The 26,831-nt window shown below is 50.7% G+C and overlaps 2 protein-coding genes across 2 annotated transcripts in view; one reads left to right on the top strand and one right to left on the bottom strand.

Annotated features, from left to right (window-relative positions):
- Window positions 1-26,831, top strand: part of DDX46 (DEAD-box helicase 46) — a 327,918-nt gene that overhangs the window by 153,371 nt on the left and 147,716 nt on the right.
- Window positions 21,418-25,956, bottom strand: LOC120932415. Its single transcript, XM_040344768.1, has 2 exons — window positions 24,828-25,956; window positions 21,418-21,781 (listed from the first exon to the last, which is right to left on the bottom strand). The coding sequence occupies exon 1, from the start codon at window positions 25,927-25,929 to the stop codon at window positions 25,006-25,008; it is 924 nt and encodes a 307-aa protein (XP_040200702.1). The 5' UTR covers window positions 25,930-25,956; the 3' UTR covers window positions 21,418-21,781; window positions 24,828-25,005.

Raw genomic sequence — 26,831 nt, 5'->3', positions numbered from 1 at the left:
TATAACTCAGGCATTGCTGGGGCAGAAACACCAGGTTCAGGTTCCATATTGCCCCACCGCTGTGTACTGCAAGACAGAACAACCCACCGGTCACCTCCTGGCTGCAAAAATAGAAGGTGTGCTCTGATGTGCTGGCTGTGCTGTGTCTGTCACCTCAGGGAAGAATCACAGAGTTTCTTGGAACACCCTCTGACAGTCAGGAAAAAGTGGGAAGCGGACGTAGGCCCCCTGGATGAGGAGCAGTGGGAGGAGGCCCTGCAATCAGTTACCAGCTGTTCCCTGAATGTAACACAGCGCCTGACACAACTGTATACACTCCTAAGAGTATACTATACGCTCCACAGATTGCATCTTATGGGAGTGCGGCATGGGAAAGCAACAATGAGATCTCCACCCCCCTAATCACACACTAAGGCTAATTACTTAAACATTCTAGACAGGTCGGCACCGGCCTATAATTATCATGTCTAAATACTGCACATTCCTTAATCAACAGCATAACAAACAAACCCATCACACACTGAGTTTCCTAGGCAGACGTTTCGTCTCCGCATGCAGCTTGACACCTATTTACACCTCTGAGCATCAATAGGTTTCAGACAGTGTTATAACACAATTAAAGGCCTTTCAAAAGCTAGCCTTATTTAACATATTAACAGTCTTCACAGAGAGATGAGTCACAATTAACCAACATCTTGCAGTGTCTCAAAATCCTGCAATACGAACTATCAGTGATGTCCCATCTAATGTAATACATGAATTATGATTCACTTGCCACCCCATGCCCAAAGGGCACAGAGTGGACTCAGACCCAAGAGTTATCAGTGACGCTAACACAGGAGTATCCTCCATCCTCACAAAGTCTTTGGGTGTCACGGGTCATTCCGTTACACTCTTATTCTGCGGTGCGTGATACTCATAAACTTGAGGATTTGGCTGGAGCACCAGTTGTGCCGGTACCTTTTGGGTTCCGCAAGCCACCCAGCACCGCAAAAAAGTATTTCCCTGTGCTCCTTATTTGGAGCATTTGCTATGTAAGGATGGGACACGCCACAAAGTTTTTGCTGTTCCTAAAAAACTTTGCGGTCCGTTATCCCTTTGAGGAGGACTTAAAAATAAATAAAGTGGGTCTCTCCTCCGTCAGCGGACCCTCCTGTGTCCAGACTGAGTAAGGCCATCACATTGCCTGTGGTGGGGGCTCCTGCTTTTATGGACCCCACTGATAGGAGAGTGGAGGCTGTGGCCCGCTCTATGTTCACGGTTGTGGGTTCAGCTGTGAGACCGGTTGTGGCCGGGTCTCTGGTGTCGCAGACACTGACTGAACGGGCAAAGTTGTTGCTGTAGAAGCTGGAGGAGCAGGATGCTTCCGAGACCTGCAAGGACCTGGCTGAACAATTGGTTCAGGGTCTAACATCTGTGAGTCGGCCCTGGATACGCTTCCCTTGCTTTCCAGAGCCTCCGCCTATGCGGTGGTACTACGCCGCCTTGTGTGGCTGAAATGCTGGTCTGCGGACCGATCCTCCAAGAAGGCCTTGGTGGATTTGTCCTTTAAGGGTGAGCGGCTTTTTGGGGCGTCCCTGGATGACATCATTAAGGATGCCACAGGTGGTAAGAGCACACTGCTCCCACAGTCTGGGGAGGGCAAGGAGCCTCGTCGTAGGCAAGGGCCCTCTTTTACTACCCCAAAGCGTTTTTTTCGTGCGCCCTGTGCTGCAGGAAAAGGTTTGCAAGGTGCTAAGGTGCCCGCTGCAGGGCAGAAGTGCCCCTGGTTCCGCAAGCCTAACAAGCCTGCAGACAAACCTGCTTCCGCATGAAGGTCTGCCCCCGCCCGGGTCTCGGGTGGGGGGCCGGCTTCGCGAATTCGCGGCTCGATGGTCTCTCCTCTTCAACCGTTGGGTTTGCGAAGTAGTTTCCTCGGGGTACAAGATAGAGTTTCTCTCTTGTCCACCAAAACAGATTTTTTCTTTCCAGCCTCCAGTTTCCTCCGGTTCGCCGGCAGGCTCTGTCAGGGGCTGTCCAGGATTTTCTGGTCAGGGGAGTGATTGTGCCAGTTCCCTCGATGGAATGGTTTCAGGGGTTTTACTCCAATCTGTTTGTAGCCCCCAAAAAGGAGGGGTCCGTCCAATCCTGGACCTCAAGGCCCTCAACTGCTTTAACAAAGTGCAAAAATTCAGGATGGAGTAGATTCGCTCAGTAATAGCAGCGCTCCATCAGGGGGACTTCATGGCATCCTTGGATATCATGGACGCATACCTGCATGTTCCCCTATGCACAAGGCACCAGAGGTTCTGCGCTTTGCTATCGGGGAGGACCACTTTTAATTTGTGGCCCTCTTGTTCGGCCTAGGCACCACGGCTTTTCACCATGGTGCTAGCCCCGATACTGGCCCTGCTGAGACAGCGAGGGATCGCTATCGTGGGATATCTGGACGATCTTCTCCTGAGAGCTTCCTCAGGCTCAGAATTAGAAGAGGACGTGTCAGACTCTCCAAAAATTCGGCTGGCTTCTGAATATCCAGAAGTCAGTGTTGGGTTCCGTCTCTGCGTCTGGAATACCTAGGGCTAGTCCTGGATTCCGCGGAGGCGAGAGTTTTTCTCCCAACGGAGAAACTTCAGACTCTGCAATCTGCAGTGCAGCAGTTGTTGACCCGGAAGTGGTCGTCTCTTCGATTCTGCATGAGGGTTTTGGGTCTGATGGTGGCCTCTTTCGAGGCAGTTCCTTATGCCCAATTCCACACCAGGGAACTACAGAAGGAGATTCTGTCACGTTGGGACAGGCTCCCGTCTTCTCTGGATTCCCAGATTCAGTTGAGTCAACTGGTCAAGTCTTCCCTGGTGTGGTGGCTGACGTCTCCGGTGCTTCAGGCCGGGAAGTCGTTTCTGTCGTGCCAATGGACTGTGGTCACGACGGATGCCAGCCTCTCCGCCTGGGGGGGCGTTTGGGGCACCCAGTCAGCCCAGAGACGCTGGACTCGGGAGGAGTCTCGCCTGCCGATCAATGTTCTGGAGCTCCGAGCACTCAAGCTGTGCCTTGCCGGGTGGTCCCTGGAGCTGCAGGGCCGACCGGTCAGGATCCAGTCCGACAACGCCACGGCCGTGGCGTAAGTCCATCATCAGGGAGGCACACGAAGCTTGGCTGCAGCGCTGGAAGTAGCGCACACCCTTCGGTGGGCTGAAAGGTCCGTTCCGGCTCTATCGGCCGTGTACATTCCGGGTGTTCAGAATTGGCAAGCCAACTACTAAAGTCGCCAATCAGTGGACCCAGGAGAATGGTCACTTCACCCGGAAGTGTTTCGGGGTCTGTGCAAAAAGTGGGGCACTCCAGACGTGGACCTTCTAGCGTCCCTTCTCAACCAGAAGGTGCCACGGTTCGTGGCCAGGTCGAAGGACCTGTGGGCGGACGCGTCAGACACGTTGGTGGCTCCTTGGGGTCACTATCGACTGATTTACGCCTTCCCTCCTCTGAAGCTTCTTCCTCGCCTGCTGCGCAGAGTGGAAGCCGAAGGGATTCCAACAATCCTGATCGCCCCAGACTGGCCGCGCCGCTCCTGGTACGCGGACCTGGTGCGTCTGGTGGCAGACGCCCTCTGGCGTCTACCTCTGAGAACAGATCTTCTGTCGCAGGGTCCAATCTTCCACCCTGCTTTACAGTCGCTGGCTTTAACGGTGTGGCTGTTGAGAGCAAGGTACTGATGGACCGAGGCCTGTTAGGCTCGGTGGTCTCTACCATGCTGCGTGCACGGAAGTCTACCCCACGTAGGATTTACCATCGTACGTGGAAGGCCTACATCTATATGTGTGAGGAGATGAAGTGGCACCCTCGTTCATATGTGGTGTCTAGGATTCTGCTGTTTTTTACAGCGGGGAGTGGATCAGGCTCTCGCCTTGAGTACGGTTAAGAGTTCGATTTCGGCTCTGGCCGTTTACTTTCAGCGACCCTTGGCGGCGCACTCCTTGGTGCGTACGTTTGTACAGGGGGTCCGTCATGTGGCTCCTCCGGTGCGCCATCCACTACCCCCATGGGACTTGAATTTAGTCCTTTCGGTGCTTCAGGATGCTCCCTTTGGGGACATCCGAAAGACCCCTTTGTTGACTCTGTCACAAAAGGTGTTTTTTTCTGGTAGCGATTACCTCGATCTGAACTGGCGGCCTTGTCTTGCAAGGCTCCCTATTTGGTCATCCATAAGGATAAGGTGGTGCTGCGGCCGCAGCCGTCTTTTCTCCCGAAAGTGGTTTCGGCTTTCCACATTAATGAGGACATTGTTCTTCCATCCTTATGTCCTCAGCCGAAAAACCAGAAGGAGGCCACTTTACTTTCCCTGGATGTGGTTCGGGCCCTACGGGTGTACTTCTCTGCTACGGCTCCGTTCCGGATGTCGGACTCACTGTTCTTGTCGGTGGCTGGTCCTACAAGAGGGCCTGGCAGTCTCGTCGGCCACCATTTCTAGGTAGATCCGACGAATTGTGCTTCAGGCCTATGCCCTGAAGGGGCAGGCGCCCCACTTTCGGGTTATGGCGCATTCGACCAGGGCGATCGGGGCCTCTTGGGCTTTCCGGCATCATGCCTCTGTGTTACAGGGGTGTAAGGCAGCGACCTGGTCGTCGATCCACACTTTTTCAAAGTTTTACCTGGTGGATGTGAGTGCATCTTCTGATGCCTCCTTCGGGCCGCAGGTGTTACAGGCGACAGTTTATGGTTGGAGTTTCTCCGTTGAGCAACTCCGGTTTTGTTTGGGGTGTAACCTGGTTTGCTGCGTTATTTTCCCACCCCTCGAAATTTTTTGACACTGCTTGGGGACGTCCCTACTGTCAAAGGATGCTGTGTCCGTCTATGAACGGAAGAGAAAATAGGATTTTTGTACTCACAGTAAAATCCATTTCTCTGAGTTCATAGACGGACACAGCACCCACCCCTCCTTTGTTTGTACTGCTTGTTACGAACTGAGGCTGCTAGAGCAGGGTGTGGGTTATACCCGGGGGGCCACGCCCCCTGGGAGGAGCTGCACTGAGGAATGTGACACTTAAAGTGCTTTTTTTTTTCTGCCTAAACTCTCCTAAAGGAATCGGATATAACCCTACTGTCAAAGGATGCTGTGTGCGTCTATGAACTCAGAGAAATGGATTTTACTGTGAGTACAAAAATCCTATTTTTAGTGTGGCGTGTCCAAGTGATTGTAACAATCGGCAAACCTAGCTAAGGGCTAGACACCTGTGTGTAGTGATCATATGGGGGGAGTTTTGGGCTAGCTGTGGGTGTTTGCAAAGTGTACCTTTTTTGCTTGTGTCTGGCTGTTTTTTACCTGTATGATGGCACACACCACTTTATCATTTTGCCTTGGTTTTACCAGGGCGCACATGCACTTGCAAGGGCGCCACTAAAAACATAAGTTTATTTTTTTTGACAACTAAGAGCTCATATGCATTCGTAAGAGTGCTGCCATACTTGGTTGTCTGGCAGCCATGGTGCACGAACATTCGCAGCAGTGCGTTTTAATGGTCAGGGCGCATGTTCGTTCGCAAAGACACCGTTTGGCTCACCAGTTGTTTGCTGGCAGCCATGGTGCATGCGGCTTCGCAGCACTGGGGCAGTAGCTGTATTTGGTGCACGAAGATTTGCGTCATACGTAAATGAGGCCACGCCCGTTTGCCAGGACCAAGCACGTGCGTACGCACAAACGTTCTGGCTCACAGCCAGGTTATTTAAGCTACCAAGAGACAGCTGTGGGACACAGCAGGCTCTAAACCAGACACTTGCAGTGGTTCATTTCTCATTTCCCAGGTCACGTGAGTCACCAAGTTATGCTTGGCAGGCTAAGGTGCTTAGCAGGATTGTTACATAGGGGCTTGGTGAGCCCTATTAAGGGGTCTCCCTTCTGAGGTGTTTTTAAATCTACACCCAAGTACTCACTTTTTGTGGCTAGTAAATGTCTTCAAAAAAGGAGTGAGACTAACACGACAAGGAAAGGCACACCTATGTCGTCAGTAGTTCCTAACGAACCTAGTCGTATCCCTAGTGTTGTATCCCCTGAAAGACCAGAGGCTTGCGGGCAATCTGAGCCGCTGCGTCTATCTGGTATTATGCCTACAGTCAACGCTGCTGCCTCATCCTTTGTTACTAAGGATTAACTGTCCTCAGCCCTAGCCGGCTTAGAGCACAGGATGGCTGCTATGATTGCCTCCGTCCCACAGGGTTGCAAGAATTGTGACAGACCACCCCGGAGCCTCCATGTCTGGGGCGAGAATGGGTTGAGGATTGGGAAGAGCTTAAAGCTCAGGATTTTGTGGATAGCCTGGCAGATAAGTCTACTTCTGAGCACTCTGGACAAGAAGATATCCAGCCGGTATCTACCTCTCAATGACAGAAGCTCTTGATTCTGACTCTTACCGAAATGGTTTGCTCTTCCTTTAAAGCCGCGGTCCGCCAATTTTTTTTAAGCGGCTACAAATACTGCGGCTGCTGACTTTTAAAATAAGGACACTTGGCTGTCCAGCGTGCCCATGATGTCGGCACCCGATGTCGATCTGTCTCGGATGCTGCCGCCACCATCTTCGGTAGGTGAATCAGGAAGTGAAGCCTTGTGGCTTCACTTCCTGGTTCCCTACTGTGCATGCGTGACTCGCGCTGCGCAATGCCACTGGTCCCTGCTGTCTTCTGGGACCAAATGTGACACCGGAGGGGGGGAGTAATACGGACAGCGGAGGTTCCATTTTTGTGTGGACCTCCGCTTTAAGTTGCCTCTTGCTGAGGTCACCAAGCCTCCCTGGTCCTCTTTTTGGGATCCCTGAGGCCTCTTCAGGCCACACTGGCTTTCCCCCTACACCACCTGTTGCAAGAGGTGGTGTATGCCGATTGGGGACATCCTTTGTTCCTCCTAAAAGGTTTTCCCTTTCATATACCTTGGATGAAAAGTTTACTAAGAAATGGAGCATACTTTTACTGTAAAAAAAAAAAGAAATGGAGCATACAAGCCATAGATGCAGCAATGTCTTCCTAAAACAAAAACTTGACTTGTCCGGTGGATAATGCACAGGGCTTGAAATACCCTGTTGATGAGAAATTGTGCATTATTAAAAGCTTATTTGTCTTTGGCCAGTTCAGCTATTCAGCCAGCTGTTGCAACAATTGGTATCTGCCAATCCATAAAGGATCAGATCAGACGGCCTTATAGGCCTAACCAGAAGGATGATCAGCCTGAAGATAAGGCAGATATTCCTTGAGTGCTGGGTTTTGTTGTTGATGCCTTAAAGAGGATGTAAACTTTCTCTTTTCGTCCATGGACGGACACAGCTCCTTAAATCTTGACATTTTGGTTATGTTCCTGTTCATAGGAGAGGACTAGGCAGAACATGTCATCTTAAAACATGTAAATTTAACAGAGTTGAACAGCCCTGCCCAGGGGGCGGTCCCTCTGGTCATAACCCCTCACCCTGCAGCCTCAGTTTTTTTTCTGCCTAGCAGAGAAGGACGTGGCTCCTTTTGGGCCCACAGTCCTGAGGACATTTTTTTATTTTATTTTGTGATTCTTCTATCAACTGCCAGCTGGGTGACAGGCTGGATATTATAGAGCCTTGCAGTTCAGCCATCGAGCGTGAGTAGTCCTTAGCTACGCGCTGTGTCGGCTACGACATGCTCCAGGGGTGGCCGGTGAGCATATGCTCTGGGGTCCAAGTTTGACTGGGCTGCTGTCTCACTCAGTGGACCGAGCTGACAGCTACTCCATACCATCAGTTGTGGGTCTGTCAGGGACACGCCAGAAAGTTCTGGGAAGGACAGTAAGTACGGTTACTCCTGCCTCGGCAGGATGGAACGGCTGGGCATTCCCGGGATTAAGGGGTTCTCCTGTCCTCCCTTTCCCTGCTTTGTCACCCTTTCCCCTCCTGCCCCAGGGTCTGCTGCGACCGGGGTGTACCTGTGGGGGGGCTCCGGGGACCGCGGGGTGCCGGGGTCCGCTTTTTCTGAGGGGGGTCTGTCTCCTGGCAAGGTCCTTGCCACGGCCTTCTCGTCCACATCGCGGTGCTCGGGCACCATTTTGACAGCGCCGACGCCATTTTTTTGTGCCCGCTCTTCCCCATTGAAATTACCATTGGCGGCCATTTTAGCGTGGCCCTGCTGTGGCGCAGGTCGGTATTGCGGCGGCCATTTTTTTGTGGTCCGCGCTTTTTATCTGAGGCGTCTGGCAGCCATTTTGGTGTGGGTTTTGGCCTTTAGCAGTGGCTTTCTGAACGGCGCACAGCTCAATCTCCTCAGTTTTTCCTCACAGCTTCTTCCTCGCACACGCTGTGGATACAAGGAAGGTGGGCGGCGGTGCTGAGCGGTCTCCCTCTGGGTGATGAGTCCCCTGGGACCCCCCCGTCGGTGCAGCAAGGAGGGTGGACTTGAGCGTTTTTTCACTTAGTCCCTGAGGGATGTCAGTGGGTGATAATGGAGTCAGTATCTGATGTTTCTTCCCCTAAATTGCCAGAGGCAGCAAACGGTGCCACTGCACCTGCGGTTCCCATGGATACGCTGCCGGCAGTCCTGGAATCATTTGTTGCCAGAATAGAAGCGGCGTAAGGGGGGGGCGCCCCCTCCCCCCCACCATCTTCTGGGGAATGCTCTGACTCAGATTCGGGCCTGGCTGCGGCTCAGAACCCCAGTTCTGGTTTGCCGCATGAGTATTTGCCCCCGCCTGACTCAAGAGTTTGCAACTCGGTGGACCTCCATGCTCTCCGACCAGTGGGTCTGCGAGGTGGTCACTTCGAGATTAGTTTCTTTCTTGTCTGCCAAACAGATTCCTTCCCTCAAATCTTCCTCTCTTTCCGGCTCGTGGGTCTGCTTTGATGGGAGCAGTACAAGATTATTAAAACTACTCCGCACCTGAGCCTGTGCCCCTGGAGTAAAGGTTTCAGGGTTTCTATTTAAATCTGTTTGTAGTCCCAGAGGACGGCGTCCATCCAATCTTCAACCTCAAGGCACTCAATGCCTTTGTGAGGGTGCGAAAATTCAGGATGGAATCCATTCGTTCAGTGGTTGCTCTGCTCCATCCGGGGGACTTTCTGGCGTCCCCATCTGCACCTGATAGAGGTTTCTGTGCTTTACGATCGGCGAAGACCACTATCGGTTTGTGGCTCTTCCCTTTGGCCTAGCGTCGGCACCGAGCGTGTTCACAAAGGTACTCGCACCAATTCTGGAGCGAGGCATTGCTCTCGTGGGCTACCTAGACAATCTTCTGAGACCTGCTTCTGGCTCAGAATTAGAGGAGGACGTGTCTATAGCCAGTCAGACCCATCCAGAAGTCTGTGTTAGTACCGACTCAGCATCTGGAGTACCTAGGGTTGATCCTGGACTCCTCGGATCTCCTTAGTCTCTGGATTGTCAGATCCAGGTAAATCACCTGGTCAGGTCTTCCCTGAGTTGGTGGCTGAGATCCTCCCTGGTGTGGAGTGTCGTGCTCGTCCCCTCCCTTGGACTACAGGAGAGTCGGGACGCCCACTAACACACAGCTCCTTTCGCTATCTGCAATGTAGAGAGCGTCCTGACTCTCCTGTAGTCCAAGGGAGGGGGCGAGCACAACACACCTCGCATTACTCTGTGGAGTTAGACAGAAGAACAGAAAGTGAGGATTTCTCAGAAGACATATGAACATTTAAAAGCAAAATCGAAAGAGGACTGCACTAAGGTAAAGGAAGCTATTTAGGAAAAAAAATGTGTACCTTTACAACCCCTTTAAGGAGCTGTGTGTCCGTCCATGAACGAAAAGAGAAAATAGGATTTTTTGTACTCACAAGTAAAATCCTTTTCTCTGTCGTCCATGAACGGACACAGCATCCACTCCTCCTTTTAAGTTTGTATTACTTTTTGAGGCTTCATGCTGCAGGGTGAGGAGTAGCCTAAGGAAAACGTTGAATCAGAGTATAATGCCCATTTATTACTTGTCTACGGGTAGTTATAATCAGGGCTGTTGAGTCGGTAGATAAATGTTCCGACTCCTCAGTTTTATGTACGTCCGACTCCCCGACTCCGACTCCTCTGTATTAATATGCGAATGTATTTTATACATTCCTTGAGGGAAAGAAACGCAACCTACCACAGGAATACTGGCTGGGAAACCAACAGTCTACTGTATTGCACAGTTTAAGCAAAAGACAAACACAATGAAAACAAAGTTTTATTAATTTTTTTTTATTAATCAATCAAGTGGCTGGATAGTAGCAGCAGGCATAAACATCAAGAACAGGATCTTTACCAGTTCAAAAATACAAACCACATTATTTGGTTGTTTTAGAACAAAAACAAAGCTTATCTATAATGAACCAAAAATAAAATCTGTAAAACCTAGAAATGGTTTATATTAATCTTGAAATGTAGTTATAGGCTTGGCAAATGCAAATCAACTCAATGTAGAGTTCTAAGGAAGAGAATTGCCTCTGCCAGATCCTCTTTCATAGAGGCTCTTAAGTCAGACTTTATTATTTTTAGGGCTGAAAATAATCTTTCGACACTGACTTGGGTGGGTGGCATTGCAGTAACTATTCTGGCCACATCACTAACGATCTCTGGATAAACAAGGATGGCTTCTTCAACAGTAAGTTTTGATGAGCGATCATACTTTTCAACTTCTTTTAGTGCTTTATAAAACTCCTGTTGGAATTGTTTTATTTGGACACTTACCGGTTCTCTAACATGCGTTCCCTGTAACAGCAGAACACAACACTATGGAAAGTATAAGTATTGCAGCTCCTAATTGTGCGTTGCGTGCCATATAGTGAAGCACATGAAAATCATGCTTCTTCACGGTCACTTAACGTGTTCGTTTTGCGGTTACATGAGGCACTGCATGCATTGGTCTTTATTCTTACAGTAGAGAAGTCATTAATTATAACTTTTTGTGAATTGGGACATTTAAACTTGCTTTTTTTTTTTTATTCCATTCTAAATTTAGTAGGAGTCGGTGTCGGTGCATTGTTTGCCGACTCCAGGTACCCAAAATTTCCCCCGACTCCGACTCCTCGACTCCGACTCCACAGCCCTGGTTATAATATAGTGATGTTTAGACCCAGAGAATTCCTGTGTATGAAGTTGCAGTACAGCTAAACTGCAGCACATCGGTGTGACAGCTGCCTTTTATAGGGGGTTCAGAACATTAAGGATTCATTTACATTTGCAGTTTGGGGGGTGGTAAAACCCTGTAGTTAAGACAGTGGCCAAGGGTTTACACGTCTCAGCCATAGCAGTTCTACGCCCTGTCATGGTTGGTGGGTGTAGCACATGCCAAACACAACCCATTCAAGTGAATAAGGCCACTCCGCAAGTGCCCTGCAACCTTGTGCAGTACAGTAAACAAGGGGTTAAAGCAGGCAGCGTTGTGTTGCTCTCGCCACCTGCTTTAACCACTTGGACCCTGTAGAAGCATGCAGTTGCGGGGGAATTGCAGTGGCCCCATTTTTTTGGGGCATGGGTCACGATCGGCAGGCAGTACCACCCTCCAAAAGCAACAGGGGGCTTAATTCCTGCTGTAAGATGTGTACACATTTTGCTGCTGCCTCAGCAGATAAAGGGGGGCAGAGATTGGGGACAGTAAAACCGTGACTCAACTGCAGGGTTTAAATACCCCCAGATTTACGTGTGACCGAGCACTAAAAGTGCCGCTGTAAAATGCAACTAAGGGCTCATTCACAATTGCAACTGGCACTGCTGCTCCCCTGAAAAGCCTTTTGTTGTTTTTAAAGTGCGGTTCCACCAAACTTTACTACTTGTTCTTAACCACTTTCCCACCGCGCTATAGAGAAAATAAGTCTACAGCGCGGTGGGGTTGTTCTGGGAGGACGTCCCTGGGACGTCCTCCCAGAATCCTCCTCTCGCGCGCGCTCCCGGAATCATCCCTGAGCGCCGGGTCTAGAAGACCCGGCGCATCATGGATCGCGGTAAATTGCCGCTAATAGCGTCCGTTTACCATGAGATCGATCCGTCAAATGATGGCGGGTGGCAGCAGCAGCACTGTGGGCTGGATCTGTGACAATTGCAGTCACAGATACAGCCATCCCTCCCTGCGCAATACTGTGCAATACCCCCCATACTGTGCAATACCCCCCCATACTGTGCAATACCCCCAATACTCCAATACCTTGCAATACGTCGCCTATGGGGAAAATTGCTGCGAAAATACCGTGCAAGATAAAAAGTTGCAACAACCGCCATTGTATTCTCTAGGGTCTTTGAAAAAAAAAGCATATATAATGTTTTGGGTTTCTATGTAATTTTTTAGCAAATAAATGATGATTTTCACATGTAGGAGAGAAATGTCAGAATTGGCCTGGGTGTTCCAGAACGCCTGATGGTGCTCCCTGCATGTTGGGCCTCTTTATGTGGCCGCGCTGTGTAAAAGTCTCACACATGTGTTATCGCCATACTCGGGAGGAATAGCAGAATGTGTTTTGGGGTGTAATTTGTGGTATGCATATGCTGTGTGTGAGAAATAACCTGATAATATGACAGAAACTAGAATTTTTTTTTATTTTTACAGAATTTTCAGTCTTTTTTCTTTTATAGCGCAAAAAATAAAAACCGCAGAGGTGATCAAATACCACCAAAAGAAAGCTGTATTTGTGTGGAAAAAAAGGACAAATTTCAGACGGGTACAATGTTGTATGACTGAGTAATTGTCATTCAAATTGTGAGAGCACCGAAAGCTGAAAATTGATCTGGTTAGGAAGGGGGTCAAGCGGTTAAACTAAAGACCACCCCTAGTTTTTGGATATACATTATATTTTTTTAATTTTTTTTTTTTAGTAAACAGGTGAACTTTTTTCCCAGCGTCGCCATGGCGAGGTACATAATTTTCTCTTCTGGCTCTGCCCCTCCTTCCCCAACACCACCCGCTTCCCACCTTCTGTGACCTGTGCACGGTAGGTAACAGGCTGCGAAGCCTGAAGGCTCCACTGCCAGTTTCCCTTAGTTACAATGGTGGAGGGGGGTGTGATATGGGCTCCCTGGACAGTAGGGCTGCGCATCTTCACCGGTCTCACGATTCGATGCGATTACAATTATCAAGGCCACGATTCGATTCGATTCCGCGATGCATCACGATGCATCAAGATTACTGCGTGCGGTTTTCATTAAAAAAATGCAAGCAGTTGGGAGAACTCCGAGAACTCAATTTTTTTATTTTATCTAGTCCTTAAAAAAAAATGATGATACAGGAGATGGTCAGAGACCGCGGACATGGCGCAGGAGACGGTCAGAGACCGCGGACATGGCGCAGGAGACGGTCAGAGACCGCGGACATGGCGCAGGAGACGGTCAGAGGCCGCGGACATGGCGCAGGAGACGGTCAGAGGCCGCGGACATGGCGCAGGAGACGGTCAGAGGCCGCGGACATGGCGCAGGAGACGGTCAGAGGCCGCGGACATGGCGCAGGAGACGGTCAGAGGCCGCGGACATGGCGCAGGAGACGGTCAGAGGCCGCGGACATGGCGCAGGAGACGGTCAGAGGCCGCGGACATGGCGCAGGAGACGGTCAGAGGCCGCGGACATGGCGCAGGAGACGGTCAGAGGCCGCGGACATGGCGCAGGAGACGGTCAGAGGCCGCGGACATGGCGCAGGAGACGGTCAGAGGCCGCGGACATGGCGCAGGAGACGGTCAGAGGCCGCGGACATGGCGCAGGAGACGGTCAGAGGCCGCGGACATGGCGCAGGAGACGGTCAGAGGCCGCGGACATGGCGCAGGAGACGGTCAGAGGCCGCGGACATGGCGCAGGAGACGGTCAGAGGCCGCGGACATGATGCGCCAAGTAGCCAGCATTGGGTTCTGATGCACTGCTGCTGCCATGGAGACAGAGACCAGCGCTGTCAATAGCAACCATGGTTGTTTGCCCAATGGTTCACTGTCGGATTCCCCCATCCACCTGGAATGTGTAGATGGGGGATTTTTTTTTTTTTTTTTCAGTGTAAAGCCCAAACTAACAAAAAAAAACGATCAATATGAGTGCTAGCTGGATCTTGGAAGGATAGCAGGAGAGGGAGACAGATAGAGGAGAGAAAGGGACAGTTCAGTTATGTATGTACAATGAAAAATGCAGTGCTCACTCATTCAGGGACGAGGCTGGAAGTTCACAGCTTGGAATGTGTAGCTGCCGACTATGTTGTTCTTCATATCTCCCGCGCACCCCCCCCTCCTCTCTCTCTCTCCCTCCTTCACAGCTGTACACGGAGATAGGAGAGTGGGCGGGCTGGGCAGACACAGAGGAGGAGGAGGGGCCGCTGTATGCAATGCTTCGCTCCGTTCATTAGGGAGGGGGGAGTAAACTAGTTTGCTGGGCTGTGTAAGACGAGTGTCAGACACTCAGCTCGGCTGCAGCTTCTGGCCCCTGAATGTACAGACTGATTTCTCCTGTCCTACTGATGGGATAAATCAGTCTTTCTGAAATTGTTACAGCGATAATGAGAGGCTGGAAACACTGCATTGCATCCCCCCCACAGTCCAGGATCTCCAGGGACTTCGGCAACACTGATTGTTCAGTCACTCCCACGGACAGCCAGTGATCTGTCTCGCAGCTCCGTGCCCGCCAATCAGGGAGATGAGAGGGGTCACTGTCCATATCCTCAGGAGGGGGAGAGCCTGGGTGGGGGCAGCATTACAGCATACTGAGGCTTGACGGGGAAACACGGCACCAGGCTCAGCCAGCCTGAGCCGATCGGTGCAAAAATTCACTGCTGTGCGGGGGAGGGGGAGGAGCCGGGATGACGTCATGCATAATCGATTAACACAGGCTACCGCATCGATGCAGAATCGTCCAGGGCATAATCTTGATGCATCGATACGGCGATCATTTTCAACACCCCTACTGGACAGGTAAGTGTCCTTATTAAGTCTGCAGCTACAGTGTTTGTAGTTGCTGACTTTAAAGTGACAATAAAGGTTCTGAATAGTTTCTTATAAAAAACAAATTACATTTCATACTTGCCTCCACTGTGCATCTCGTTTTGCACAGAGTGGCCCTGAACAGCGTCTTCTGGGGTCCCTCGGCAGCCGTCTCGGCTCCTCCCCGCTTCTGATAACCCCCAAGGGTGTTACCTTGCGGGCACGCTCCTGAGTCCTGTATCCGGCGTCCATAGCCAACGACTACAGGACTCGGGCCCCACCCCCCGGCCCTCGTGTCATTTGAGTTGATTGACAGCAGCGCAGCCATTGGCTCACGCTGCTATCGATCTATCCAATAAAGAGCTGAGGAGACAGAGCAAAGGAAGAGCGCGTTCGTGACGCTGGACTACGATCAACTGGCCCTTTATAGTAAAATGTTTTTTTAGTGTAGAACTCTGCTTATAAGGTAATAGCTGGTTTTGCAAAGAAATTGCAATATAAAATGGATTTATATGATTTATGGCTAATTAGGCATGTATTTAATTCGAGATTTTCCTAGCTTGTGACGGAAAATATTAGTTATATGAAGACAGGAGGCGATTATCTTATGCATTATCTTTCTTTAATAATGCCCACAGCAGAAATACAACTTTTAGTGAATTTAACAAGAAAAAAATATTTTTAGAACAAAACTACAAGTCCCAGCAGCCCTCTTGATAGGACTGCCAATCACGAGGCAGGTCTGTAGGTATATAAAGGGCTGTCACTTTGAACTCCTCCTCTTTCTTGGAGCGAACTAGCCTGAACCTGGAACTGGAACTCAGCTTGGACTATTCTTCCGACCACCGATGAACCGGACCCAGTGGGCCGAACAGGTAGACATCCCAACGGGGAATAACAATGAAGATAACTCCGGAAAAACTTTCAGCCTCTGGTTTGCGAGATGCGTTCTTCAATAACCTGGAACAAAAGAAAATAACCATGACAGGGTTGGGTCGGGCGGGAAGATAATCGCCTCCTGTCTTCATATAACTAATATTTTCCGTCACAATCTAGGAAAATCTCGAATTATATATCAGACAGGAGGCTCATATCTTATGCAAGTTCAAAGCTATATATGAGTATGTGTATAAATAATAACACATTACAAATTTATCACATAATAAAATCACAGAACCGACATAGATATGTGTTCCTCCGGTCTAAAGTAGAATTGGCGGAAGGTGGTCTCGGAAGACCAGTCTGCCGCCATCAGTAGATCCGACAGCGAGCCTCCAGAGGTGACTACCTTGGTAGCCATCGCACCCCTGGAGGAATGGGCACCGAACAGGGAAACGTCAATCCCTGCCATGTCCATGGTGGACCTTACCCACCTGGCTAACGTAGCTGCAGAAACTGGGTGATGAGGGCGAACGTGGGAGATGAGGAGTTGGGAGAATTGCGATGATCGCAGCAAAGCTGTCTGAGACTCATACGCTTGTAAACGGCGAACAACGCATAAGCGTGGATGTGTGGGAAAAAACGGATAGAAAACCGATTGGATTCCCGTTTTTGTCCTACGAACGACTGAGAATTTAACTCCCTCTGGTGAAAATTGACGCCTGGAGATATCTAAGGCCTTAACGTCAGAAACACGCTTGATGGAAATTAGGCATAAGAGAACTGTGAGCTTAAAAGACAGTAACTTTAGCGGGAGAGCGTCATTGTCTGCCCATTCCGAGAACATGGTTAACACCTTAGCTACGTCCCAAGTGTTCTGATACTTTGGACGTGGGGGGCGGTTGAATTTAATGCCTCGTAATAGGCGGCACACCAATGGGTGTTTACCAACGGGAAGAGAATCTACTGGAGAGTGGTAAGCTGAAATTGCAGAGCGATATATGTTAATGGAGCTATAGGATTTCCCGGATACAAAAGAGTCCGCCAGGTAGTTGACTACTACCGATATAGGCTCCTGAACGGGATTAATCTGTCGTTGATCACACCAACGCACCCAGATTCGCCAGGCTGATCGGTATGCCGATCTAGTCCCGGGGGCCCAGGCCAGGGCGATGAGGTCCCTAGCTGTTCGTGAAAGGTCGCTATCCGCGTCCGGCACCCCGAGACCAACCATGCGAGGAGATGTAGGTTGTGATCCACAATCAGGGGGATGGAGATCCCCGCTCGGGTTGGATAGGAGATGAGGGAAGTGAGGAAGTAGCCTGGGGAAGTCCACCGTCATCCCCAGAAAGAGGGGAAACCACGGCTGTGTCGGCCACCACGGAGTGATCAGCACGACCGAAGCTCTCAGGTTCGCAATGTGTAGGAGAACCCTGAGGATCATCGAGAAGGGAGGGAACGTGTAATGCGTCCCTTGTGGCCAGGTCTGACGAAGGGCATCTATCGCCTGGGCCTCCGGATCCGGCCTCCAGCTGTAAAAGTGAGGGAGCTGATGATTGAGGCGGGAGGCGAACAGGTCCATAGAGAATGGACCCCACAGGCGGACCAGGGAGAGGAATACCGATCGGTCCAGTCGCCAATCGCTGGAATCGGTAAGGTAGCGAGAATTCCAATCCGCTATCAAGTTTGAGGCGCCTGGGATATATTCTGCTACGGGAACGATGTTGCGTTCCAGGCAGAAGTGCCAAAAGACTTTTGCTAGATCCGCTAGGGCTCTGGATCTGGAGCCCCCCAAGCGGTTGACGTATTGGACTGCGGTTACATTGTCCATGCGCAATAACACACAGCAGTTGGACATGTTCGGAAGAAGACTCCTGATGGCAAAGAAAGCCGCCAGGAGTTCCAAGGTATTGATGTGGAGCAGAGACTCCTCTGTGGACGAGAGTCCGCACCGAGCACCCCAGCCGTGACGGCTCGCGTCCGACTCGATGATATAATCCGGATTGGAACGGAAAATGGTTTTGCCGTTCCATTCGACGGCATGACGTAACCACCAATGTAGTTCCTCCACTGCTTCCGCATCTAGAGGTACTTCGTCTGCATAGCGAAGTCCCCGGCGTAGATGAAGAGCCTTGAGCCTCTGAAGGGCTCGGTAGTGGAGAGGTGCTGGAAAGATGGCCTGGATTGAGGCCGATAAGAGTCCTACTAAACGTGCCAAACCGCGTAAGGACACTCGTTTGTGCAACGCGGTCCAAATCTCTTTGCGGAATGGTAGCCAATTTGGTCTTGGGTAAGCGGAGGACAGTGCGTTTGGTGTCCACCAAGAATCCCAAGAATTCCAACTCCTGGGATGGAACCAGGATAGACTTCTCGTGATTTATGACGAACCCCAGCTCCTGGAGCAATTTGACTGTCCAGGAGGCATGTTCGTTTGCCTGGTGACTGGATCGAGCCATGATGAGTAGGTCGTCCAGGTAGATGATCAATCTTACTCCTCTGCTCCGTAACACCGCCACTACCGGCTTCAGTAACTTGGTGAAACACCATGGGGCGGACGAGAGACCGAAGGGAAGGCAAGTAAATTGCCACATTCTGTCTCTCCAAAGGAAGCGTAGGAAGTGTTGGGAGGTAGGATGAATAGGGACCGTAAGGTAGGCGTCCTTCAAATCCACCTTTACTAACCAGTCCCCGGGACGTAAGAGATCCCGAAGGCAGTGGATCCCCTCCATTTTGAAATGTCGGTAAACGACATGTTGGTTGAGGGTTCTTAGGTTTATAACGGGGCGATAACCGCCGTCCTTTTTCCTGAATAAGGAAAAGGTTGCTGAGGAACCCCGGGGAGAGAGGGTCCACCTCCACCACAGCCTGTTTGGTCAGAAGGGCTTGTAGCTCCTGGTCTATGAGTGTCGAGTTCAGGTTTGAGAACCAAATGGGATAAGGAACCATATCCATGTCTGGTAGGGAGTATAGCTCTATCCGATATCCCGCTACTGTGTTGAGTATCCAGGCGTCTGCCGTAATCGCAGACCAGGTGTGGATAAAATGTCTCAGCCTTCCCCCTATAAGAGTGTGAGAAGAATTCGGGTGTATTGTACTCACCGGTAGTAGGGCGGGAGCGGGGATAGCCTCTCCCTCCACGTCCCCTCCAGGGGCGTCCGCGGGGTGGAAAGAACCGTGCTGGCTGTGCCACCGGAACTGGGTATGGTTGAGGAGCCTGGCTGTACTGAGCGGGAGCTCTGTAGTATGGCCTGTTAGCGGAATAACGGCCGGCAGAGCGGCCCCTGTTTCTGCCGGCCTTGGAAAAAATTCTAGGAGTCCCCGATTTTCTTAGGGAGGTCTGGGCCTTATCAAGACTAGTATACAGACCAACCATCTTGTTTATGTCCTTGATAAGTGTATCGCCAAATAACATCCCCTCGGCCGCAGGGCCGGGTTCAGACTCCGCTAGATGTGACAGTTGATGGTCTAGCCTCATTAAAATAGAGCGGCGACGCTCTGTGGAGCAGATAGTGTTTGCACACCCCAAGAGGCATACTGTTCTCTGGGCCCAGCCTCTGAGCTGGTCCAGGTCAACGGGATTATCCGCAGGTGAAGCCTGTTCGGCTATATTTAAAATTTTTGTAACCGGGCCAAACAGATCGAGAATTCGATCCTGGATGGACCGAAAGGATCTTTCGATTCCTTTTTTAGAGTACTTCCCGTGTTTAGTAAGGTACCTAAGGAGAACAGGATCCACTTCGGGGGTAACTACTGCCTTTTTTGGAATACAGGGCCGAGGGCATTCTGCCCTTAATTTATTCCGATTGGCCTTGTCCACGGACCTGCGGGCCCAGTATTGTATGTATTGGGCGACCTCTGGGAGAGGTGCCCAGTCTCCAGAACGGGGGTGAGATATCCCTTCTGGGTCAAAGAAAGGCTCTCCACGAGCATCTAGGATCGTTTCACCCTGGGTTACAGGGGTGGCGTCCTCAGGGAGCGCCATATGCCCACTACCCTCGTATTCCCCGTCTTCATCTTCAGACTCATAGGCGTCTAACGCCTCGGATTCCGCGGATGAGTCTGATGCATCCACGTAGGAATCCGGCTTGGACCGTCTAGCGGACCGTTGCCTCTGCAATTGCTGCTCCCCGAGGCTCAGGGGTCGGTGGGAGTCTGGGAAGGTAGTGGGTCGGCAGACCGGGGGGGGGGGGGGGTGCCGCCTGAGGCAAATTATTTACTTCCCCTGCCGGGGAGTCGAGTATTGTGGTGATATTTTTGCGTTTCTGAGACGCTTTGCCCTTTTTTATGGGCGGTTCACCGCAGCCTGAGGGACCAGGCATGACAGACGCAGGTTGATGCGCTATGGGGGCTGAAGCCATTGCTGCTTGTACAGACTGATTTATTAATTCCTGAATTTGGGCAGCGGTCAGGAATATGGGGTTGTTAAGAGAAGGTTCTCCCCCAGCCGGGATGTTTGGTGACCCGGAGTTCCTCTCATCAGCCATGATAAGCTACTAAAAGCAGGTTATGATAGTGAGAGTAGATAAGGAAGATATTCTTGTTACTCAAGACTAATAATGTCTCCCTCACTGAAGAGTACAATCTGAGTAATAATAGCACAGCAATCCGGCTGCAGGAGAGATCTCCTGATAAACAGCCAGACTGCAAAGTACAAGGGGTTAAGGAAAAAACGAGTAGGGAATAAATTCCCCAGCGAACACAATCCGGCTGCAGGAGAGAAGGTTAGGTTCTCTGAGAGACAGCCAGACTGCTAAAACGAGGGCTAACGAAAAACGGGTAGGGAATTAAATTCCCAGCAAACAGAAATAGACCTGAGAAGAGGGCTCCGCTCAGCACACAGCTCGCCGACACACTGGCGTAGCGGTGCAGGAGCGGTTAGGTCCGGAGCTTGAGGGCGTAGTCTCGCGATACTACGGGCCTCCGCATGATTGGTCGAGCTGTGATGCGAACGTCACACCCCTTAGGGATGCGCCGCTCTTGAGGAGAAAGCGCGCGGAGAAGGGAGGGAGAAGATAGGATGGCGCCAAAGCAAAAAGATGGCGCCGTCCTACGAGTGAGGTGAGGCAAAACGGACCAGCCAAAGCGCACCGGTACCGAGGTGCGCGTCGACCGGGACCCAGAGCTGAATGGCGCGGTATCGACCAGTACAGACAATGATAAAATTACATCAAAGTTAAATAAAATAAAAATAGAAATAAAATAAAAATAAAATAAAGTAAGAGAAATGCAGGTGGGAAACCTGCAGGGGTGCCAGGGAGGGGGAAAAACCCCCACAGTAGAATTAAATCCCCAGCACCACTATAAAAGATTATGAAAACAATTGAAAATATATTGTATCTATGTTACTTATCTGATTTCTTGCTGTGAGCAGAAAGAAAGAGGAGGAGTTCAAAGTGACAGCCCTTTATATACCTACAGACCTGCCTCGTGATTGGAAGTCCTATTCAGAGGGCTGCTGGGACTTGTAGTTTTGTTCTAAAAATATTTTTTTCTTGTTAAATTCGCTTAAAGTTGTATTTCTGCTGTGGGCATTATTAAAGAAAGATAATGCATAAGATACGAGCCTCCTGTCTGATATATAAATCTAGATTTTCCTAGCTTGTGACGGAAAATATAAGTTATATGAAGACAGGAGGCGAGTATCTTATGCATTAACTTTCTTTATTTAATGCCCATAGCAGACACTTTAAAACTTTTCTATAAACTTTTAATGTAAAAAATTTTCAGTCAGTAAGACTACGACTCCCAGCAGTCCTTGTAATCCGTAGCCACGCCCAGGTCGGTGACCTCTATATAACAGACTGCCCGACTAAGATCCTCCTCTTTCTTGCTGCGAAGATCTTGCCCGTCGGATGTCGTCGTCTTGAACTGTATCCGTCCGGCCGGGGTCCGAGGAATCCATAACTTGGATCAGAGTCGTTCGTCGAGTCCCAACGGGGGTCTCGGAGAAATTTTAACCCAACGAGGGTTCAATAGGCGTTCCGTCCCAACAGGGGTAAGAAGACAGTAGAACTTTCAAGTATCCCAATCCGGAGTATTACCCAGGTACGATATTCAGTAACCTGTGAAGAAATCAGAGATATACATAATAGGGTGGGACGGGAGGGAAGATACTCGCCTCCTGTCTTCATATAACTTATATTTTCCGTCACAAGCTAGGAAAATCTAGATTTATATATCAGACAGGAGGCTCATATCTTATGCAAGTTTAAAGCTTAACATCTAATCCTGCAGACATAATATGCATATCCTGACAGAATACATTGCACATACAATATTAGGGTAAAACTGCCATGGATACATGCTCTTGCGGTCTAAAGTAAAAATGACGGAAGGTAGTCTCTGAAGACCAATCTGCCGCCACTAGAAGATCGGAGAGGGAGCCCCCTGACGTGACTACTTTGGTGGCCATGGCCCCTCTGGCGGAGTGGGCTCCGAAGAGGGACACATCAATACCAGCCATGTCCATGGCCATACGTACCCAGCGTGCCAGCGTGGCCGACGATACTGGAAAGTGTGGCTTGACATAAGACACCAGGAGTTGTGACAAACCCGGGGAACGCAAGCTAGCGGTCTGTAGTTCATATGCCTGTAGGCAGCGAACCACGCAGAGGAGTGGATGAGCAGGAAAAAACGGGTAGAAGACCGATTGAATACCGGTCTTAGTCCTGCGCACTACAGAAAACTTAACTCCTTGCGGTGAAAATTGTCGTCTAGAGATATCCAAGGCCTTAACATCGGATACCCTTTTAATGGACACTAGGCAGAGGAGGACTGTCAGTTTAATGGAAAGGAGTCTTAAAGGAAGATCCGAATTATCCTCCCACCTGGCGAACATATCCAGCACCTTGGAAACATCCCAGGTTGCTTGGTATCTAGGCCGTGGGGGACGTTGGAATCTTATGCCTCTCATGAGTCGACAGACTAACGGGTGTTTGCCGATCGGTAGGGAATCCACAGGGCAGTGGTATGCCGAAATAGCTGACCGGTAAACATTTATGGAGCTGAACGATTTGCCAGATTCAAAGGAATCTGCCAAATAATTCACCACTAAAGATACAGGGGCTCGTACAGGATCGACCTGCCGTCGATCACACCAACGCACCCAGAGCCCCCACGCTGATCGATATGCCGATCGAGTCCCGGGGGCCCAGGCCAGGGCGAGGAGGTCCTGAGCTGACTGTGAAAGGACGTTGTCAGCGTCCGCGATCCCGAAACCAGCCACGCCAAGAGTGGTAGGTTGTCTTCTAAAATTAGGGGGTGTAGTTCCCCGTTCGGATTGGTGAGAAGGTGGGGAAAGTGAGGCAGGAGCCTGGGACGATCCGCGGTCATCCCCAACAGGAGGGGAAACCACGGTTGGGTCGGCCACCACGGTGTGATCAACACCACAGTTGCCTCCAGGGTGGCAATCCGAATGAGGAGTCTGGGGATCAACTGGAAGGGAGGGAATGCGTAATGGGTGCCCTCCGGCCAAGGTTGGTGCAGCGCGTCGACCGCATAGGCCTCTGGGTCCGGCCTCCAGCTGAAGAAGCGGGGCAGCTGATGATTGAGGCGTGAGGTGAACAGGTCTATGTATAGTGGACCCCAGATCTGTTGTAGATGGAGAAATACTGAACGATCCAACTGCCAGTCGCTGGAATCTCGCAAGTACCGAGAATTCCAGTCGGCCACTGAGTTGGACACGCCCGGAATGTATTCCGCGACAGGGGTTATATTGTGGGCTAAGCAATAGTGCCAGAAGTCTTTCGCGATGGTCGCTAAGACCTTGGATTTGGTACCCCCCAGGCGGTTGACGTACTGGACCGCCGCCACGTTGTCCATGCGGAATAGAATACAACACGTAGAGGTACGAGGCATAAAACTCCTGAGAGCGAATAGAGCTGCCAGGAGTTCTAGGGCGTTGATATGGAGCTTGGTTTCCTCTACTGACCAAGTCCCTCCGGTGGATGCCCTGCCGCATCTGGCGCCCCAGCCCCTGCGGCTGGCGTCCGATTCTATGACCACATCCGGGTAGGGATTGAAGATGGTCCTGCCGTTCCATTCTACGGCATGGCGAAGCCACCATTTCAACTCCTCGATCGTGTCCCGACATAGGGGAACCTCGTCGGTGTACCTGAGACCTTGTCTCAGGTGCATGATTTTGAGCCTCTGGAGGGCTCTGTAGTGTAATGGGGCCGGGAAAATAGCTTGGATGGAAGCTGCTAAGAGGCCCACAAGACGCGCTAGCGTGCGGAGGGATAGGCAACCCTTCCGCAGTGTAGTCCGGATCTCCTTGCGGATCAGAGCGAGTTTGGGGCTGGGGAGGCTGAGGGTAGATTGGATGGTGTCCACCGTAAAACCCAAAAATTCCATCTGCTGAGCAGGAATCAATATTGATTTGTCCTGGTTGACAATGAAACCCAGTTGTTGTAACAATGACACAGTCCATGACATGTGAAGATGGGCCTGGGTCTCTGAGAAGGCTAGAATGAGGATGTCGTCTAAGTAGATGACCAGACGAACCCCCCTGCTCCTCAGTGCCGCCACCACCGGTTTCAGCAGTTTGGTGAAACACCATGGGGCGGACGATAGTCCGAATGGAAGGCAAGTGAATTGCCACATCTTGCCCCTCCATAGGAACCGTAGGAGGTGTTGTGATTCTGGGTGTATGGGGACCGTAAGGTAGGCATCTTTCAAATCTACTTTCACGAGCCAGTCCCCTGGGTGTAGGAGGTCTCGGAGGAAGTGTATACCTTCCATTTTGAAATGTCGGTATACGACATATTGGTTCAACTCCCTGAGGTTGATCACTGGGCGATAACCGCCGTCTTTCTTGTGCACTAAAAATATATTGCTGATGAACCCTGGGGAGCAATGGTCTACTTCTATGATAGCCTGTTTGGCCAGTAAATCTCGCAGTTCGTTGTCTATTAGAGCAACGTTCTGGTTTGCGAAGCGGATGGGTGGCGGTATAACATTGAGTGGAGGAGATGTTACGATGTCCACAGTGAACCCCGCTACAGTGTGTAATATCCACGCGTCTGCCGTAATCGCAGACCAGGCGTGGATAAAATACCTGAGACGTCCCCCCACAGGAATGTGACTGAGTGGTGTGTGCATCATACTCACCGGTGGGAGGTCGGGATCGTGGGTAACCTCGTCCCCCTCGTCCTCGCCATGGTCTGCCTCGTGGTGGAAAGAAGGGGGCAGGTTGTGCCACTGGAGCGGCGTAGGATTGAGCCTGCGGGTACTGGTATTGTACTGGGGCTCTATTTTGTGGCCTGTAGGAAGGGGCACGGCCGGCAGATCAGCCTCTGTTTCTGCCGGCCCTGTTAAAAACCTTGGGGGTCCCAGCTTTCCTCAAGGAATTTTGAGCCTTGTCCAGGCTCGTAAAAAGGCCCACAAATTTATTGACGTCTTTCAATAAAGAGTCTCCAAATAACATGCCGTCCGCAGACGGTCCGGGTTCTGACTCCGCCAGGTGGGCTAACTGGGGGTCCAGACGCATCAGTATAGATCGGCGTCTTTCAATCGAGCATGCCGTATTGGCAGTGCCAGCCAGGCATATTGCTCTTTGCGCCCAGCCTCTCAGCTGTTGTAGGTCGACCGGTTGCCCGGATGCTGCCGCCTGTTCCGAAAGATTGAGGATCTTGGTCAGGGGCCCCATCATGTCTAGAACACGATCTTGAATGGATCGGAATGATCGTTCTACCCCTTTTCTCTGGAATTTGCCAGATTTCATTAGATATTTGGTTAAAATGGGGTCTATCTCAGGGGTAGCCACCACTTTATTGGGTATAAGGGGTCTAGGGCATTCAGCCCTAAGTTTGTTGCGACTAACCCCGTCAAGGGATTTTCTAGCCCATAATTCTATGTATTGGTTCACCTCTGGTAGAGGGGTCCATTCTCCAGAACGCGGGTGACTAATAGCGTTTGGATCAAAGAACGGTTCTCCTAGGGAGTCTAGGAGAATATCTCCCTGCGTGGCAGGGTTGGCAGCTGTAGTGAGCGCCGTCTCCCCAGCATCGTCCTCATATGAATCCGGCTCTGACTCATCCGATCCCTCTAAGGGGTCATCAGAATCCTCTTGTGGAGAGTCAATGTATGAGTCCGGTTTGGCCCTTCTTGCGGCCTTAGTCCCTTTAAATTGTAACTCCCTGGGGTCCAGGGGTCTATTTGAGTGCGTCTGATGCTGGGGTTGGTAAGCCGTGTTAGGGTTTACCTGAGGCATATTATTTCCTTCCCCTGCCGGGGAGTCAATCACTGCCAGGGTGTGCTTCCTCTTCTGAGAGGCTTTGCCTTTTTTGGGCGGTGGTTCGTCGCCTTGCGGCGTCGGTAACTGTGGGGCCATGGGTATATATACCCTGGAGGAGGCAGCAGAGGACAGGGCAGCCAGGATGGATTTATTAATTAGCTCCTGAATCTGGGCAGCATTCAGGGCTGGGGCTGTGTCCCTATTGGTGTTATCCTCCATAGGATCCGTAGGGGCAGGGAGGTCAGACATGCTGCCGCTCTGTATAGCTATATATTTAGTAAGGATAGCTCTTAAAATTAGGCTATAGATACAAACAGTAAGGCAATATGGGTAGTGTTGCTTAAAGTAAGGCAAAGAGAAAATAATTCTTGCTAAGGCAGGCAGGGGTTAAATTACAATACCAGGCTCTCTCCTCACTGCCTTCAGTGCAGGGACTGACTTTGCAGCGTGAGGAGAAAGCCTACACCACCTGCCTGAGCAGAGAGAGAGTCACATGTCCTGTGACTCTCCTCTGATTGGTCGCCCCTCCCTCCTCCAGCTCTGAGAGAGCATACAAGCTTGTCTGAGGAGAGAAGGAGGGGGAGACGAATCTCTCCCCCCCCCGCGCGCGGGAAAGACGGGGAGGGAAGGAGAATATGTGCCTCTGTGAGGTAAACAGACGCACCAGCACCTCTGAGGGGAAAAGAGGGAAAAAATACTTTAAAAAGAGCGGCGCTCGGCGGTACAGGTACTGTACAGCAGCCCAGGGGAAAAACTGGGCAAAGGTACAGGTCAGTGAAATAAAAAAGGGGAAAAACGTTTGGTACAAAATGAAATAGGTAACCTATATACCTAATATGATTACATATATACCTGTTATGAGTAATACAGCACCATTA

Source organism: Rana temporaria, chromosome 3 (genome assembly GCF_905171775.1).
Source record: "Rana temporaria chromosome 3, aRanTem1.1, whole genome shotgun sequence".
NCBI lineage: Eukaryota > Metazoa > Chordata > Amphibia > Anura > Ranidae > Rana > Rana temporaria.
This window is presented reverse-complemented; position numbering and strand designations above follow the sequence as displayed.